The following is an 18386-nucleotide window of genomic DNA, read 5'->3' as shown; positions in this document are numbered from 1 at the left end:
GGCCTGGATATCATTTCAGTAGCAATAGACCAATTTTGTATACCCTGCAGAATGTTCTTCCAAGTTTTCGCAATTAGGATATTCAATTTAGGCACAATAAAAACAAAGTATTCCATCAGCTGTAATGTCAGCTTCTAACTCTTACTTTCAGTGTTTTGTGATGTATTTCCACAGATCACATGCTTTGACCACGACAATGACGGAGGACATGATTTTATTGGAGAATTCCAGACAACAGCACTGAAAATGTGTGAAGCTCATGATAATCTGTCTGTGAGTAGTGCCACTTCCTAAAAAAATAAGCCCATATCAAACATGTCTATAAAAGAAGAAAAAACTGCGCTAATAATCAAATTCACATTGTAAAACCAGAAACTGTTCTGTGCGATATGGGCACAGTGCAGAAATGGTAAGCTTAACAGAGTAACAGAGTCACACTACTGCAACTTGAGTAAATGCACCAAATCAAAAGTTATCTACTAAAGTCCCTAAGTGGTATGATGATGAATATTCTTAGTCCATAACACCTCTTTCCACCACCTTGAAGTGTATAGTGTACAGAAAGAACTACCACCGCAATGGATGAAATGCTTACTTACCAGCTTTCAGGCCCCCGGATGACATCAACATACGACGAAGCGCATAGAGAGGCGTGATGTGCTGACGTCACCATGGTCATAGCGTCCTGGACAGATGGTGTTGTTCCAATTGCCGACCGGAATACTGATTTTTTTTTTTAGTTTGGATTGCTCTGATGTACGTGCAATTTATAACCTGTTGTTAAAAATGTTATAAGGATTGTATGCCATATGGAGCCTTTATATTTTTTGCTACTATCAATGATCGAGTTGCATGCCGCAAGAGGACTGATAGAGGATGCTTAGAAGCTCTGGCTGGGTTTATAGCCACAAGTTCTTTTGACCTTCTGTGATAAGAAGTCTATGAGAGCTGGTAAGCAAGCATTTCATCCATTCCGGTGGCGGTTCTTTCTGTAGACTGTACACTCCAAGGTGGTGGAAGGAGGTATTATGGACTAAGAATATTTCACTTACCACTTACGGACTTTATTGGATCACTGTTCATTTGGTGCATTTACTGAAGTTACAGTAGCTCTGTTAAGGCTTACCATATCAAATATGGACTGAGTACGGCGTGCAAAGTGTACAAACTGTAAGAAACATGGTTGGTTAAGGTGGACCTAACATCATATATAATTATTAATGTTAAAATAGAATTCCGGCTTAACACTAGTCTTAAAAAACATACCCCCCAGGGTGCCTACCCTGTGTAAAAGAACATCTAAATACTTACCTATTTTAAATCCACTTCAGTCCAGTCATGTGATCCGCAGCCTCAGGCTCCCCTGTGTCAGTCAGTAGTGACTGCAGGGGAGAGGACGGAGTGCTGACAGCAACTGGGTCATGGAAGCCTATGGGTGATGTCATGGCTCCCAGAATTCCCAGCCATTGTCAAACTCTGTCTCGTCTCCCCTGCAGCTGCTGCTCACTAAAACAGAGTAGATACAAAAGTTACAATGTTACAATTAAGTGTTTTGGGTCTGTGTTTCAAGCCCAGTGTCCACAACTGGCCCAGGCACATGTTCACTTTAAAGCAGCGTCCTGCTTTTTAGCTGAATGAGCAAAGTGTCAGTGAGGGCAGGGCAGTTTAGATACCTAAATATAGAGAGCTGAGAATAGACACGATTGAGTTGAAATGTTTGCCCTTTTTTGACCACAATAAATTCTATGGAGCTTCAACTCTGATGCACAAGGTTATAAATTGGCTGAGAATAGAAACATTGCAGCAAGCTGCCAAAGTAATCTGCTTTTTGTACTGTGTATATCGTCCCTGCAGCTAAATTATAAGGCTTCAAAAAAGGTATAATAAGCACATTTTTCAGCTCCATGGAACTGGTTCCTTATATGAAAAAACTATAAACTATTGCTTTCATGGGACATGTAAGCAGCATTATTACTGATGTTCTGTCTTTTATCAAATATTGTAAATATAGGTGTAGTTCCATTAATTGGGACCATGAGAAAAAAAAACGCTGCCATTACTGAGTGTTCCTTTTGAAAATACAAGTTACCTCCTGGCTGTCATGCTGGATCCACTTAATTCTGCACTTTAAGGCTGGGTTCACACTAGAGCACGGAGCGGCTCAGAGCAGGGATGCGGTGCGTCTCCATTCACTGGTTCAGGTCCAAATTCAGCCCGAATTTTGCAATTTGCACCAGAGCCGGTCACAATCTCCTGCTTTGCAAATTGGATGTGGGGAAACCTGCATCCAATTCGCAATAGTGTGAACCCAACCTAAGTCACTTATCCAGAACAAGCATGCAAACAAAGACTTCTAACACTGATGTTCTTGTATTGCTTATTTGTTCTGGGTCCTAGTCTCAACATAACAGTTAGCAGGTCGACGTAACCAGGGCCGCTGATAGAAATCATGGGGCCCCGTACAGCCTATCTGACGGGGCCCCCTTCAGCTCCACCCTGGCCCCGCCCCTGGTCCCTCCTTTAGCCCCACCCCTGGCCCCACCCATTGCCCCTCCCCAGACCCCGCCTTGAAACAAAGTGTAGGTTTGTCTACAAGTGATATTTGTTTTTCTCCAGTCAGTTATAGGTTTGATTATCCAAAAGAAATACTGTTTTCAAATGAGAACATACCTCTTTAATATCTATATGTAATACAAACCATTAATGAATAAATAAAATGGTATTTTGGAGAGTATTGGCAGGGTAAGTATTGCAGAGTATTGGCAGGGTAAGTATTGCAGAGTATTGGCAGGGTAAGTATTGCAGAGTATTGCCAGGGTATTGGCGGGGTATGTATTGCAGAGTATTGGCGGGGTATGTATTGCAGAGTATTGGCAGGGTATTGGCGGGGTATGTATTGCAGAGTATTGGCGGGGTATGTATTGCAGAGTATTGGCGGGGTAAGTATTGCAGAGTATTGGCGGGGTAAGTATTGCAGAGTATTGGCGGGGTAAGTATTGCAGAGTATTGGCAGGGTAAGTATTGCAGAGTATTGGCAGGGTAAGTATTGCAGAGTATTGCCAGGGTATTGGCGGGGTATGTATTGCAGAGTATTGGCGGGGTATGTATTGCAGAGTATTGGCAGGGTAAGTATTGCAGAGTATTGCCAGGGTATTGGCGGGGTATTGGCGGGGTATGTATTGCAGAGTATTGGCGGGGTATGTATTGCAGAGTATTGGCGGGGTAAGTATTGCAGAGTATTGGCAGGGTAAGTATTGCAGAGTATTGGCAGGGTAAGTATTGCAGGGTATTGGCAGAGTAAGTATTGCAGGGTATTGGCAGAGTAAGTATTGCAGAGCATTGGCAGAGTATTGGCAGGTTAAGTATTGCAGAGTATTGGCAGGGTAGGTATAAAGTATTGCAGAGTATTGGCAGAGTATGTATTGCAGAGTATTGGCAGGGTATGTATTGCAGGGTATGTATTGCAGAGTATGTATTGCAGATTATCTATTGCAGAGTATGTATTGCAGAGTATGTATTTCAGAGTATATATTGCAGAGTATATATTGCAGAGTATGTATTGCAGAGTATGTATTGCAGAGTATATATTGCAGAGTATATATTGCAGAGTATATATTGCAGAGTATGTATTGCAGAGTATGTATTGCAGAGTATGTATTGCAGAGTATATATTGCAGAGTATATATTGCAGAGTATATATTGCAGAGTATATATTGCAGAGTATGTATTGCAGAGTATTGCAGAGTATGTATTGCAGAGTATTTGCAGAGTAGTAGTAGATGTTGAACTTCAAGCATACACCTCACCTGTGTAATTGTTAGCTCCAGCAGGGCAGCAGAGATCACTTCCTCCCTCTTCTTGAGTGTCCACAATAGCTTACCGAACGGGGGTGGGGTTGTGCGGACGATGATCGGTGGAGGAGAATCTTTTTTTTTTTTTTTTTTTTTTTTTATTTACTTTGCAGTTCAGGTTGCCCGGGCCCCCCCTGCTGGTCAGGCCCGGTACAGCAGGGCCAGTTGTACTGGCCTATCAGCGGCCCTGGACGTAACAGCCAGGCAACCATCATTTTTAGAAGGAGGTCACTAATTGGATCCCATCTGTTACAGGTTTAAAGAGACACTGTTGCTTTGTTTATTCAGGAAAAAATTACAATATCTTTGTATAAAGGGGCCCCTGACCCACTGGTGCCTTGCCAGCACTCCCTGCAGGACCTGCCTCTGCCATAGCGGACACTGTTGGCTTGTGTTTGACTCCAAGGTGAGCGATGACATTACTCCCACCATTATGTGAGAGTGCTTGGGCCTTATGATTGACTGCTAGATACAAACAATGTCAAATGGCAGGAGGTTCTAAGCTCTCCTATACCGGGGAGCATTGCCAGGGTTATCATTGGGTCAGTGAGGAGAGCCTTTTACATAGACAGTAACCTAATGTGGACAGATTCTCTATTTTAGTTGTGTTTCTATAACTTTAGGCGCATCAATTTTCAGAATATCTAAGTCTGTGTTTTACCGTAGTGGCTAATCAGATGTCAACATTCCTTTTCCAACTGTCATTTTCTGGAGTAGGCTTAGAATAGCTAATAAGAAATTGTTATGTGTAGAGGATTTTCTCTCTAATGTGATTTCTCCTCATTTCAGGTAGAGTTTGAATGTATTAATCCAAAGAAACAAAAGAAAAAAAGAAGCTACAAAAACTCTGGAGTAATTATCATTAAATCCTGCAAGGTGGGTCTTAATTGCGACAAGTTCTGGATAGTTTAGAATGTCTGAGCCTTTTTCAATGTAAAACATTAGTTCACAACAGGAAAGGGACACAGCGCAAAGACCATTGTGCAGTATCATCAGTAAAAGCACTTTATTAAAAACAATCTATATACTACTCAAAAGATATGTGGCATAACTGCCCATAAATTGGATGCCAGCCAGACACCCTGGCTAGGGGCATAGAAATAACAGGACAGCAAAGTCCACAGAACTAGTTGCTGACAGGCGTCACTCCTGTGTTAGAGATGCACAGATCCTGGGATCCGATTGTGCCAGCCCCCTGTGTGACATCACCACGTTTTGAAAATGCATAGGACATGTTTTGAGGTAATTTCCTCAGCTGACCTACCTCCTTTACGCACCCACCGCTATGTCAGCCACTCCAAAGAGGGAGCCTGCTGGGGCAAGTCTCTGTGTGAGCTATGCTAAGCCCATGCAGTTGGGAAAGGAGGTGATGATTTCCAGTAAATGGAATCTCTGGTGAGGCACCGGGTGCAAGAATCCCTTAGAGTGGGATGCAAGCCACACGCAAAGTTCAATAAGCCATTGTGGCATGTTCTTCCACTAGGAGGACCAGGAAGAACTGGAACTCTCCCATCCAAGCCATCCATCTATGAATACCTCAGACAGTAAGGCAGAGGGAGATGAGTCTCTTTACCTTTGTAACATATTTGGACAAGGCAATGATGGGTGCATTTACATGACTTGCTAAGCAAGCGGAAGTTCTGTAAGCACCTTGGGTTCCGTCCTCTAGTGTGACTTGTCATGGGACTTTGGATACATAGGGTCACATGAGGAGTCATAGCCCATTGATTTCAATGGCATCCGTTCCAATTTATGTGGCTTAAGGTTGCAGCGACTCTGGAAAGGCTCCTGCACTACTTCGGTGCGACATTTGATGGAGCTTTGACCCAGAGACTGTAAAGTTGGATCGAGCTGCACTCAAGGTTGCATTGAAGTTGCACTCCAAAGTTGCACTCTAAATCGTGCAACTTTGGGGTTGCAATAATGTAGATATAGCCTTAGAGAGAATGTTCTATTTTCCCTATTCCTAACGGAACTAGGGGGCATCATTTTCGATGAGTGGAGCAAGGTCGGGTGTTATACCTCTCTTCTGAGCAAGCATGTCACTTTTCCTTGGAAGATGCAGTAAATAGCCAAAAAGTCAGCCTGAGCTCTTGTGGCTATGGGGAAAAGGATGAAAATGTGGATGGAGAATGTGGACGCAGCATTCAAGAACATTTTCAGAAACTCTGTAGTTCAAGAGCCAGAGTTGGCGTTAGTTTCCACGGTGAGGCTCCAATTGACATCATCCACATAGTGGCTCGGGTTATGCTCTCGTCAATTACGGCAAGTGAGTGCTATGGCTGGGGCCTGGGCTTACTGATCCCGTCTCTAATAGGTGTAATATAGCATTCCTCTTGAGAAAGCTTCAGCTTTTGGCAAGCTGGATAGCACCGTAACCCGGGCCACAGTTGGCAAGATGGGGTCCTGCCTCAGGACTGGCGCCTGATGAACAACAGTCTAGAGCAGGGATATGCAATTAGCGGACCTCCAGCTGTTGCAGAACTACAAGTCCCATGAGGCATAGTAAAGACTCTGACAGCCACAGGCATGACACCCAGAGGCATGATGGGACTTGTAGTTTTGCAACAGCTGGAGGTCCGCTAATTGCATATCCCTGGTCTAGAGAACAAAGTTCATAGCATGCAAGGGTTGCACGTTTTTATAGACCAGGTCACGTCTTCAGGAAGAGCTAGCGAGGAGACCAGATATCCCCTCAGAAGTATGCTAAAAGGCTTGAACTAGGGTATCTAAGAAGCTACTGAGTTTGGGCCTCAGACTATTGGAACGTTAAAGTGGTCTTTCGGGACATGCATGGTCCATCAGAAATCCTCCTCATATCGGATTCATTTCAAAGGATTTTGCCTTGCTCTGAGATAAAGGAAGCATATACTCATCCTATATGTGAAGTCACTGGTGTCACAAAGTACTGCCGTGCAAGTCTCTGAATGCGATAGATTACAGGGAAGGTACTCGCCCCTCTTTCATGAAAAGGAACAGCTTGCAGAGGCCAGTTTTAGTGTTGAAAATATTTTTATTGAACATTTCAAGTAAGAACAATAAGACAGTAACCGTCATGAGGCAAATACAAGCAGGAACAGTAACAGGACTACATTTATGGATGGACGGCAAACGACTATCAACCATAGTCGGTCCCGTCGGAAAGTTTGAAAAACAGGGAAAACAGCCTGTTCCCGATCCACAAGGCCACAGTAGGGAAAAAATACTCATGGGTTAATACATGAGACAACGTGTAATTAATATTACGAAGAAGACAGAAAGAAAGAGAGAAAAGAAAAGGGAAGAGAGGAGCACAAGAAAGAGGAACAGAGTGTTAGAGGAGAAAAATGAATAGCAAGATGAGAGGAGAGGGAAAAGGGGGGAAGGGGAAGGGATACGGGTAGGGGGGGGGAAGGGTAGGAGAGAGCCCACAGCGTCCCTATGCATTCAAGATTTGTTCCATTAAGGTGTCAGAGGAAGAGAAGCGGAGCCAGATCGACCATTGAGATATAAACTTGGTGTAAGTGTCATTGTCCAGTGCCAACATCTCCTCCATTCTCATGGTGTCATTCATAATGGATACCCACCGTGACAATGGGGGGGTAGTCGTCGTCTTCCAATAAGCAGGTATCAGCTGCCTAGCAGAGGACATAAAAAAACGAAGCAATCTTTGTCTCTGCGATTTAATAGACCCGGGCAGTATTGAGAGTAGTGCAATTTTCGGAGAGATAGGAACCGGAGTATCAGCTAGAAGATTATAACATTCAAAAACCTGTGTCCAGAAGGGGCGAATCCTCTCACAGTCCCACCAGACATGTAGATAGGTTCCGACTGAGGCTTCACAGCGCCAGCAGGTGGCTGGCGTTGACGGGAAGATTTTGTGTAAAGTAGCAGGGTCTCTGTACCATCTAGACAACAGCTTATAGTTCTTCTCTTGAGAGTAGCAGGAGATGGTCGACTTGTGTGTGAAGTGGAAAGAGGTTTGCCAATCCGGCACAGAGATGTCTTCACCCAAATCTGCAGACCACAGCCTAGTATAAGGTGGGAGCTGATCATGCGCTAAAGTCTGTAGTAAGTTATATAAGGAGGACAGCAGGTGTTTGGGGGTTTCTGAGAGCGAGCACAATACCTCAAAGTTGGTAAGCTTGCGGTGTATTTGAGAGGAGGAGTGCAGGCGTTTGGTAAATGCGGACACCTGTAGGGCCGTAAGCCAATCTCCAGAGTCTGCCAGGGGGACCGGGGTCCCCTGAGAGGGATGTACAAATGTGAAAGCTTGCGGCCACTCCGTACACCTAAAGGGTCCTAGGGAGGCTGCCCCTGTACTTTGTGGTAAAGCAGGATGGTCAAAGAGGGACGTCAGGGGGCCCGGATCAGAGGAAAGGGTGGTGTTTAGCCCTGTCTTATACCATAATTTCAAGGAGGCCAAAGTCAATGGGGATAAGGATGTCATACTAGAGTAGTCCTGATTGTATCCCCATAGAAGAGCTCGGAGACAGAGGCCAGTTTTAGACCTTGCGCACTTGATTCAATGTTCAGCAAAGGAGAAGACTTCCGCAAGTTCCTTCGGTTCGCTGTAGGTCAAGACCATCTCCAGCTATAGCCATTCGGGCTTTCAACGTCACCCTGTGTGTTTTCAGGGTCTTATTGGTTGCTATGGTCTTTATCAAAACACGGAGCATCCGCCTGCATAGTTACGTGGATGTCCTTCTACTGTCCCAAAACAGAGGGCAGTTGCTGGAGCCCAGAGCTCATGTCTTTTCAAATTCTGCTGGCACCTGAATCTGGAAAAGAGTCATCTGGAGCCCACTCAGTCTCCTGTGTGCCTTGGGGCTCAGTTCAATATAATCAAGAGGACCATTGCCTTGACTCTTGATTCCGATATTCTGGAGCAGAATACCCCTGGCCCTGTCTTCTTGCCACCTGCGTGCCTTTTAGTGTATAAAATGATTGGCACTATGGTTCCGAGGGTCAAGTGGAAGCTAGAGAAGGCCACCCTACCAAAGGCGTTTCTCCAGCAGTGGAAGCCAGGAAGCAGAATTCAGGTCATCTACATCTCATGAGAGTGAGTCCCCTGGTGGCTGCAATGGAGAAACTGGCTGATTTGCCATTCCATTGCCCTATTTCCTGGTTCACAGTCACGTCCGATGCTAGCAATACGGAATAGGGGGGCTTTCTGCCTGTCAGGGATAGCTCAAGGCATGAGGGGCTGTCAAATCCACAATATTGTATTGAACATTCTGAAACTACGGGCAGCCTTCTGCACCCTACAGGCCTTTCACCATATAACAAAGGGAGCATCAGTCCTATTAGGCTAGTCAACACTATGGCGGTCTCCTACTCTAAAAGACAAAGGGGGACTCACAGCCTGTTCTCTATTACAGGAAGTGGAGCCAATTATATCTTGGGCTCAGAATAATCAAGCCTACATCTCAGCAGCTTATTTCCCTAGAGTCTGAAACATTTTAACAGACTTTCTTTCTAATTCGACAACGATTCTCTTCTATGTGGAAGTTTTCAGGTACAGATGCCCTGATGCATCATTGAAAATGCAGTAGGACCTGTGCATTTCTTCCAGTCCTGATCAACCTTGGGTTACTACAAATATTCAGAACAGAGGTTGTGGAGGTATTGGCAGTGATACCTTATTGGCCAATTAGGCCATGGTTCTCCTTGCTAGCACAGTTCAGCTTCCGAAACACAGTACACCTTCTCCTCAGGCCAGACCTTCTGTCACTGGGTGCAATTCTACATCCATGTCTAGCACGGTTGCTTTTGACAGTCTGGTTCTTGAGATTGGAGATCCTTGGTTGCTCCTCCAGAGTCATCTCTATTCTCTTGAATCCTAGAGAATGACCGCAAAGTTTACGGGAGAATCTGGTCAAAGTTTGTTTAATACATGTCTGCTGCTGACAGATCATGTAGTGATCTAGAAGTTCTAAATATCCTAGGCTTCCTCCAGTCGGATTTAGGTCTGGCTCTATCGGTCAACTCCCTTGTAGTTCAAGTGTCAGCTTTATCGGCCTTCACAAGTGTATCCCGGTCTAGGCATCTTTTCCTGTCCAACAGTTCTTCAATGGAGCAGCTACGCTCAGACCTCACAGTAAGAGGAGGTTTTCCAAATGGAGTCTCCCTCTTGTTCTCAACCCCCTTTAACCCTGGGAATTTGAGCGGAGAGTTCTAGGGCTGTCTCTGTTAAAGGCCTCTCTGTCAAAGTTGCCTTTTTCCTGGCTATCGCGTCGGCATAAAAAGCCTCAGAGATTGATTCACTGGTCGTGGAGAACTTTTCTTACGTTGAGCGGTGCTGTTACCTATGCTTGACTCAATTCCCAAGGGTGCATCAGTCTTTTGTGGGAGCCAAGAAATTGTTCTGCCAACCTTTAGAGTTCTAACTTGCATCCTTTAGATGTGGGAGAGGGCAGGCTGTGGCTTAGTTGGTTAAAGAGAAAAGAGAAAACAAGCCTTATTTATCTAGGACTATTGTGGCATGGCTTGTGTAGGCCATCCAACAGGCTCACAGAGCCAAGGGCTTGGCTCCTTTTGGAGGTAGTGACTGCTCACTCGACAAGGAGTAGGTCTACATCTGGGGCGGCTTCGCTTCCTTGGTTCCCAGCGTAATCTAAGCCAGCCTTGTAGTCCTCAATCAATACATTTGTGGCTCATTTTAGTGTAGAGTCTGTTTATTCTGGCTTGCAGGTCCTGTCTGTTGATGGTAGAAATTAATGGCTAGTTAGTTCCTATATGTATGCTGCCATGGAGTCTGTCAGGAAAATTGAAAATGCCCTATCAAATACTTAGTGTAGTTTTCCTTTCCTGATAGACTCCATGGCACCAGGAGTCCCGCCCCCCCAGTGTCCGGAGTAGGCTAGTCATGGAACCACATCTCTGGCTCAGAGCAAAAATTTATGGGAGTGGGGTCCTATAGGGGAGGAGTGGAGGCGGGGTTAACCCATATCTAGGCTGCCATGGAGTCTATCAGGAAAGAAGAATTACTGTAAGTATTTAATAGGACATTTTCAGTTTTATTTTAGTAGCCCTGGTCTTGCGTGCACCACAGAATCAAAGGGTATATAAACCTAAATATTCAAAATATATCTAAATTGACATTTGTTGTAGCTTACCAGTTCGTAGAAGTGGTGACTGCATTTGTTTTCTTTTTTCAGGCTAAAAACATTTTCTACATATACAGAAAAACAGCTGATGATCCTGTTATAAATATTCTGGGGAATTCAATAAATCTCTAATGCCGCGTACACACGATCGGAATTTTGGTCGGAAAAAGCTCTGATGGTTTTCCCGAAGGAATTCCACCGGGATTTCGCTCAAGCTGTCTTGCATACACATGGTCACACCAAATTCCAACCACCAAGAACATGGGGACATACACATACAAAACACGCACGACAGGAAAAGAAAAAGGAAGTTCAATACCCAGTAGCCAATAGCTTCCATCTCCTAGTTGAATCGGAGCATGCGTGAGTTTTTGGAATTGCATACACAAGATCGGAATTTCCGATAGAAAGTTTTTCCGTTTGGAAAATTGAGAACATGCTATAAATTTTTTGCTGGCGGAAATTCGGACAGCTAAATTTCGATGGAGCATAAACACGGTCGCATTTTCCAATGGAAAGCTCTCATCGGTCTTTTTCTGGCCAGAATTCCGATTGTGTGTACGCGGCATTACAGTACTTTTATGGCTGCAATGCCCTATTAAAATGGCCTGTGCCAGATTCAAAAATACCTGACACCCTGTTTCAGTAGCCTTACCAGCATGTGCATCAGATTCAAGTATTTCTTAGTAACGTCACTATTAGAAAATGATGCTAATAATGCACCAAATTCAAAAATGATTACCTCTAGTTTGTAGATGATGAAACTGAAGGTAATTGAGACTAACTTTAAGTTGTCATGCAGAGACAGACAATGTGCATGTGGCATGTCGCTACTAACTCCTACCTGTCACTGGTTGTTAAGGATGCTGTTGACTTCCCAACCGATAACCACCTAAGAACCAGTGAAAGTAATAGTATGCAGAAACTGATAGGGAAGATAAGACACTAGTTCCCCATAAGCTCCTTGTAATTAAAAGCAGGCAGTGGGCAGATTCTATTGCTAATTGCAAGCTGTTTGTTGGCTAAGATTCTACCCACTGCCAGCTTTTAATCATAAGGGGAACAAACCTGATGGGGCACTAGAACTGTGATTTCCCATCAGACTTCACCCACCCAGCTTCAAAACTTCCCCGCCGCTGAACTGTCTGTATGGACTATCCAGCCTCAGTACACCTCCACATGCAGGTCATACCCCATATTCACGTACTTGTTAACAAGAGGTACATTAATCTGTTGACAAAGTTCTAAAGGAGGGCGCACCAGCCCAATGCATTATCCAAAGCATATTTAAAGCACAAATAATGTACAGCAGGTCAATTTAAAATGATAGTGGCAAAAAAAAAAGTCCAGGTATAGTCTAGATATCATCTAAAATATTGCCAACACGCCTGGACAGACCTTATACAGAGTACAACTGGTTAAATACACTACCATACAAATGACTAAACAAAAAGGAATATCCTGAGCGAGAATGAAAAGAAAACAACTTATCCAGCTAATACCGGGGTGGAAAAATTAGGGGATTGAGTAATGATATTAATTAAGCTGCTATACATCACATAGGGAAATAATGTGTCATCTGGAATCTCAGCAGAATAGTACATCCAGCCTGTCCTCACATCTTTAAATTTCTTCGGATGTTTTTTGATCATATGTACCCATCGTTCCGAATTCATAATAGTATCTACATCCCTCTTTCAATCTGTTGGGCCGTACACATGATAGGATTTGCCGACAACAAATGTTGGATGTGAGCTTGTTGTCAGAAAGTCCAACCATGTGCATGCAGAATTTCTGCCAACAAATGTTTGAGAGCAGGTTGTCAAATTTTCCGACAAGTAACTTGTTGTCAGAAATTCCGAGCGTTTGTACACAATTCCGACAAAAGTCCATGCATGCTCTGAATCAAGCAGAAGAGCCACATCGGCTATTGAACTTAATTTTTCTTGGCTCGTCGTACATGTTGTACGTCACCACGTTCTTGACGTTTGGAATTTCTGACAACATTTGTGTTACCGTGTGTATGCAAGACAAGTTTGAGCCAACATCCTTCAGAAAAAAATCCACAGTTTTGTTGTCGGAAAATCCCATTCTGTGTACATAGCTTAATGCCCTGTACACATGGTCGGACTTTCCGACGACAAAATCCTTCAGATTTTTTCCAATGGATTTTGGCCCAAACTTGTCCAGCATACACACGGTCTCACAAAGTTGTCGGAAAATCAGATCATTCTGAACGCGGTGACGTAGAACACTTCTCTTATAAAGTTTCCTCAAGGAGGGTAACCCGTGAAACAAAAATTGAAAGTGAGAACTTACTTATGGTCTAAGAGTATTTTTTTTTTAATCCAAGGGGTGATGGCCTTCCAAAGGACAGTTCCTTCTTCTTTTAATGTCTGCAAACATTGGCTTTTTTCCATACTGTTGGATACTGCTGTAATTTCTTTTATCATTTTTGGTCCATGTCACACTAGAGATCATTAGCAAGAATACGCCATTGACCAGATCACTAGAAACTACAGAGAAGCACACAACTGCTTTGAATGTGTCACTCTATGGTTTTAACAGCAAACTATCAATCCCCCGCTGGCGATTAACGCTGCAAAACCAGCAGTGAGACAGTGCTTCTTGAGTTCTGCAGCCAGTGAGGGATCAACACATGCAAGTACAGTGAGGGAAAAACAAGTATTTGATCTCCCGCTGATTTTGTACATTTGCCCACTCACAAAGAAATGATCAGTCTATAATTTTAATGGTAGGTTTATTTTAACAGTGAGAGACAGAATAACAGCAAAAATATCCAGAAAAACACATTTCAAAAAAGTTATAAATTGATTTGCATTTTAATGAGTGAAATAAGTATTTGATCCCCTATGAATCAGCAAGATTTCTGGCTCCCAGGTGTCTTCTATAAAGGTAACGAGCAGATCTTAGGAGCACTTTCTTAAAGGGAGTGCTCCTAATCTCACCTTGTTACCTATAAAAAAGACACCCGTCCACAGAAGCAATCAATCAGATTCCAATCTCTCCACCATGGCCAACACCAAAGAGCTGTCCAAGGATGTCAGGGACAATATTGTAGACCTACACAAGGCTGGAATGGGCTACAAGTCCATCGCCAAGCAGCTTGGTGAGAGGGTGACAACAGTTGGTGTGATTCTTCGCAAATGAAAGAAACACAAATAACTGTCAATCTCCCTTGGTCTGGGGCTCCATGCAAGATCTCACCTTGTGGAGTTTCAATGGTCAGGAGAACGGTGAGGAATAAGCCCAGAACTATCATTTTTTGCAATGATTTAATAGCAGCTGGCACCATAGTTGCCATGAAAACAATTAGTAACACACTACGTGGTTATGGACAGAAATCCTGCAGGGCCCGCAAGGTCCCCCTGCTCAAGAAAGCACAGGTACAGACCATCTGAAGTTTGCTAATGAACATCTGAATGATTCAGAGGAGAACTGGGTGAAAGTGTTGTGGTCAGATGAGATCAAACTCAAGCTCTTTGGCATCAACTGCACTTGCCGTGTTTGGAGTCGGAGGCATGCTGCCTATGACCCGAAAATCACCAACCCCACCATCATACATGGAGGTGGAAATATTATGCTTTGGGGGGTGTTTTTCTGCTAAGGGGACAGGACAACTTTGCCGCATCATAGGGATGATGGACGGAGCCATGTACTGTCAAATCTTGGGTGAGAACCTCCTTCCCTCAGCCAGGGCATTGAAAATGGTTCATGGATGGGCAATCCAGCGTGGCAATGACCCAAGGCAACAAAGTGGCTCAAGAAGAAGCACAATAAGGTCCTGAAGTGGCCTAGCCAGTCTCCAGACCTTAATCCCATGGAACATATGTGGCAGGAGCTGAAGGTTTGAGTTATCAAACGTTAGCCTCGAAACCTTAATGTCTTGGAGAGGATCTGCAAAGAGGAGTGGGACAAAATCCCTTCTGAGATGTGTGCAAACCTGGTGGCCAAATACAAGAAACTTCTGACCTCTGTGATTGCCAACAGGGGTTTTGCCACAAAGTACTAAATCATGTTTTGCAAAGGGGTCAAATACTTATTTCACTCATTAAAATGCAAATCAATTTATAACTTTTTTTAAATGCATTTTTCTGCATTTTCTTGTTGTTAAAATAAACCTACCATTAAAATTATAGACTGGCCATTTCTCTGTCAGTCGTTCAGCAAACGATCAAATATTTTTTTCCCTCACTGTAGGTGAGTGTTTTCACTCCTTGCATTGTCCTCCTGCCATCTATGGGATCATCAGTGTGACATAAACCTCATGTTTCATCTTGTAAAATTGAAGAGCAAAAATTGACTTCTAATCTATTAAAATATTGGGGCTTCTATCTGGAAAACATGGCAACCTATACGAGTAAAAAAGTGTCTAAAGTAGGAACTACTTGACAATCCACTTCCTTCATTTATAAAGCAGGAACATAAAAGGAATAATCTGAAGTTTTAGCACCAGTCCAAGTCACTATATTTTCAGATATGTCATTGTAATTTCCAATATTGTTTGGACTCAACTAAAAATAACTGTTTTTGAAACTAAGGATACTTTGTTAGCTTTGTGAATTAAGCCTTGTATCTTAAACAGGATACACCCATTGATAACTAAGACGTATTTAACCTGTATACTTTGTTTTATAACGGTATCATTATTTTCTCTTTGGTAGATCACAAGAGATTATACCTTCCTTGACTACATACTAGGAGGATGCCAGTTAATGTTTACAGTAAGTACTAAACACTGCTCTTTGTGTGACCATCCTGGCTATACAGATATACTGACTTATTGTCATGGGATTGAGTTACTAAAGGAGTAGGGCGCTGCCTCTGCAGTATATAGAAAATGCAGTTGTATCTGTATATGTAGCCTACGTTGTTTTCTGGTTAATTGTTTTTGGTTATACTGCCACCCACTTTGTGACCATTTTTGTATTGCATGTTATTTTCTGTATTTCCTCCCCCCTTCTTATGAGGTAATTTCCTTTTTCTTTTGTGTGGGCTTCTCTAATTCTTCCTCCTCTCAAGACAAACACTGGGGCAAGAAAGCCAATACTAATTTTTGATTATCTAAACCACTTCTATATTAAATCTGCAACATCTTATTGTATTGCCTCAGTGTTCTGCATGCAATAAAGACATTTGTAAATTTTAGGTGTTTGGTGAGTTAAGGTATCTGATGAAGATTGTTTCCGCTATATTCAAGCCTTGGAGGTCTCAGAGAGGGATAGTCACTATTACAGCCTTTCACAATCTTTTCAACACAGAGGAACCATTGAAATAACTTGGCTTTCTCGGGGGACTCCTGCTAAAAATTACTAGATCTACAACTCATGATACATTAATGTGACGGTCAGTGGGAAGAATGCTCTTTACACTTGTGGTCATTGGGAAGAATCGCCCCTTTATAGATTGCTAAGAAGATCAATGGTGGCAGTGGGAACATATCTCAGAGGCAGAAAATGCTCAAGGAACCCCTGGCAACCTCTGAAGGAACCTGGCTTGAGAAACCCTGCACTATTCTAACCACTAGAGTCAGAATAAGTAGAGAGCATTCATTCAGCTTGGTGAATAAGGTTAAAGTGATTGATTAAAAAAACAATAAAAAATAACTAAATAAACATATCATACTTACCTCCACTGTGCAGATTGTTGAGTGACCCCGACCCTGCTCTTCTGGGGTTCCCGGCGGCTCTTGCGGCTCCTCCCCACATCTGATAAACCCCTCAGAGATCCGCTTCCCCGAGGGGATCACCTGATGGCTTTTGAGTCTAGCATTCAGTGTCCATAGGGGCCGAATACAGGACCCGGCCCCGCAATCCCCAACCCCCCCCCCCCCCCTGGTGCTCACGTCATTGGATTGACAGCAGCGGGAGCCAATTGCTGCAATTGCTGCACTGCTATCAATCTATCTAATCAAGAGCCGAGAACCCCGGGTAGAGAGACAGAACGGCCCCGCCGAGTCAAGTTTGATGGTTCAGGTAAGTAAAAGGGGGGGGGATGGGGGCCGGTCACTGACAGGTTTTTTTCACCTTTTTTTTTCAGCTTAACCCCTTTAAGCTTTTTAATTTTGAATACCCAATTATGTGTAAGGGAAATTTAATAAAAGAATAGGAGTTTTGCTTGCACTATTGCATGACTGAAGTGATCACAGCTTCATATTCTCTAAGCTCAAACCTAGAACAACTTTGTTCTGTATCATCACTTTGAAAAGGGAGAATTCTGTCATTGGTCATGTCTCGTATGGGACCTCAGTTACGTTGCATTTGCACATAGGGTGCTGAATTTTTCTAGTAATTGACATATGACCGCACCGCCATTGGCCAAGCAGCCATTATATCTTGCTGTCTGTGCACTTATTTTGTCGGGACACAAATTGATGAGAAATCTCTAGTGAGGAAAAACAGAATGTAGAATCAAGATGGGTTAGTAGACTGGAAAAGGGTTAGAACTTTTGACACCTTTTTATAGTTGTGTGTGCCTACCTGCCCAGGTGACGTCAGCACCTCGGTGAACAAGAAATTAAGCAAAATCTCCAAAATAGGGTTACACGTAAATAATAATTTGACCAAAATATCAACTGTTCCACACTCTCTATATACAACTAAAACAAATTTTCCTGGAGTTCAGTTCTTCAGAATCTTAGAATGTTCCATAGTCCTTTAATGAATCAACTCCAAAAAGTTTGGTCATTCCAGTTCAACGAGTTAGACAGTTGCTGATAGAACAGTAAAATGTGTGTGCATTGTCATATAACAGAAATGCATGACAAGATTTCCCTCTTGGGATTTATGTACGAGGTATGACAGCACAGCCCTAATAGAATCTTGCCTGGCGGTCCTTAAACACACCGATAACAAGTACTTGGGTCTTCATCATACAGGCATGAACACTGGTATATCTCCCGTTATTATAAAGGTGGCTCAAGTGTTAGGATTAAGTGATGCTTGATCATAAGGTGGGGGGGGGGGGGGGGGTCATCCTATATATTGAGGAAATAGTTATAAGCAACAAGCTGGTTTTGCTAATCATCATTCCCTAGTGGCCGGTGTCATAGAGTGCATCTATGCTGTATTCGGTTTCTGTCCTGCTAATTCACAGTATTGATCCTCTCTGTATTGTGATCTCCCTAAACCTGCTTTTTAGCACCAAAACATTGCGTAATATTCTTTTCTTAGACAATGTGAAATGCCGATGTCCTCTCTGTACATGTGATATGGCTTTTAAAGCCATTCTAAAACTGCTGATTCTGGTGTTCACTAATTGTACCTCTAAATAATGTATTTGGGTTCTAACAGTGCATGACAGATCAAACGACCATTAGAATTTCTGTCTTGTTCTCAATTACATGGTAGGTTATATATCATTTCAGATAGGTTAGATTACAGATAATAGATGTGATGTTTTACAAATAACTCACATGTTAACATGT

General features: G+C 43.1%; 1 protein-coding gene across 1 annotated transcript in view; it reads left to right on the top strand.

The window, feature by feature from the left end:
* CPNE2 (copine 2) overlaps positions 1–18386 on the top strand; it is a 249774-nt gene that overhangs the window by 169690 nt on the left and 61698 nt on the right. The window contains exons 8-10 of the mRNA XM_077454744.1: positions 175–273; positions 4641–4727; positions 15625–15684. Coding sequence (XP_077310870.1) covers positions 175–273; positions 4641–4727; positions 15625–15684 — 246 coding nt within the window. The remainder of the gene's footprint in view (positions 1–174; positions 274–4640; positions 4728–15624; positions 15685–18386) is intronic.

This window comes from Lithobates pipiens, unplaced genomic scaffold, assembly GCF_037356315.1.
Source record: "Lithobates pipiens isolate NorthernLeopardFrog02 unplaced genomic scaffold, aLitPip1_a1.2 Scaffold_10, whole genome shotgun sequence".
NCBI lineage: Eukaryota > Metazoa > Chordata > Amphibia > Anura > Ranidae > Lithobates > Lithobates pipiens.
Note: the sequence above shows the minus strand (reverse complement) of the source record. Positions and strands in the feature narration are given on the sequence as shown.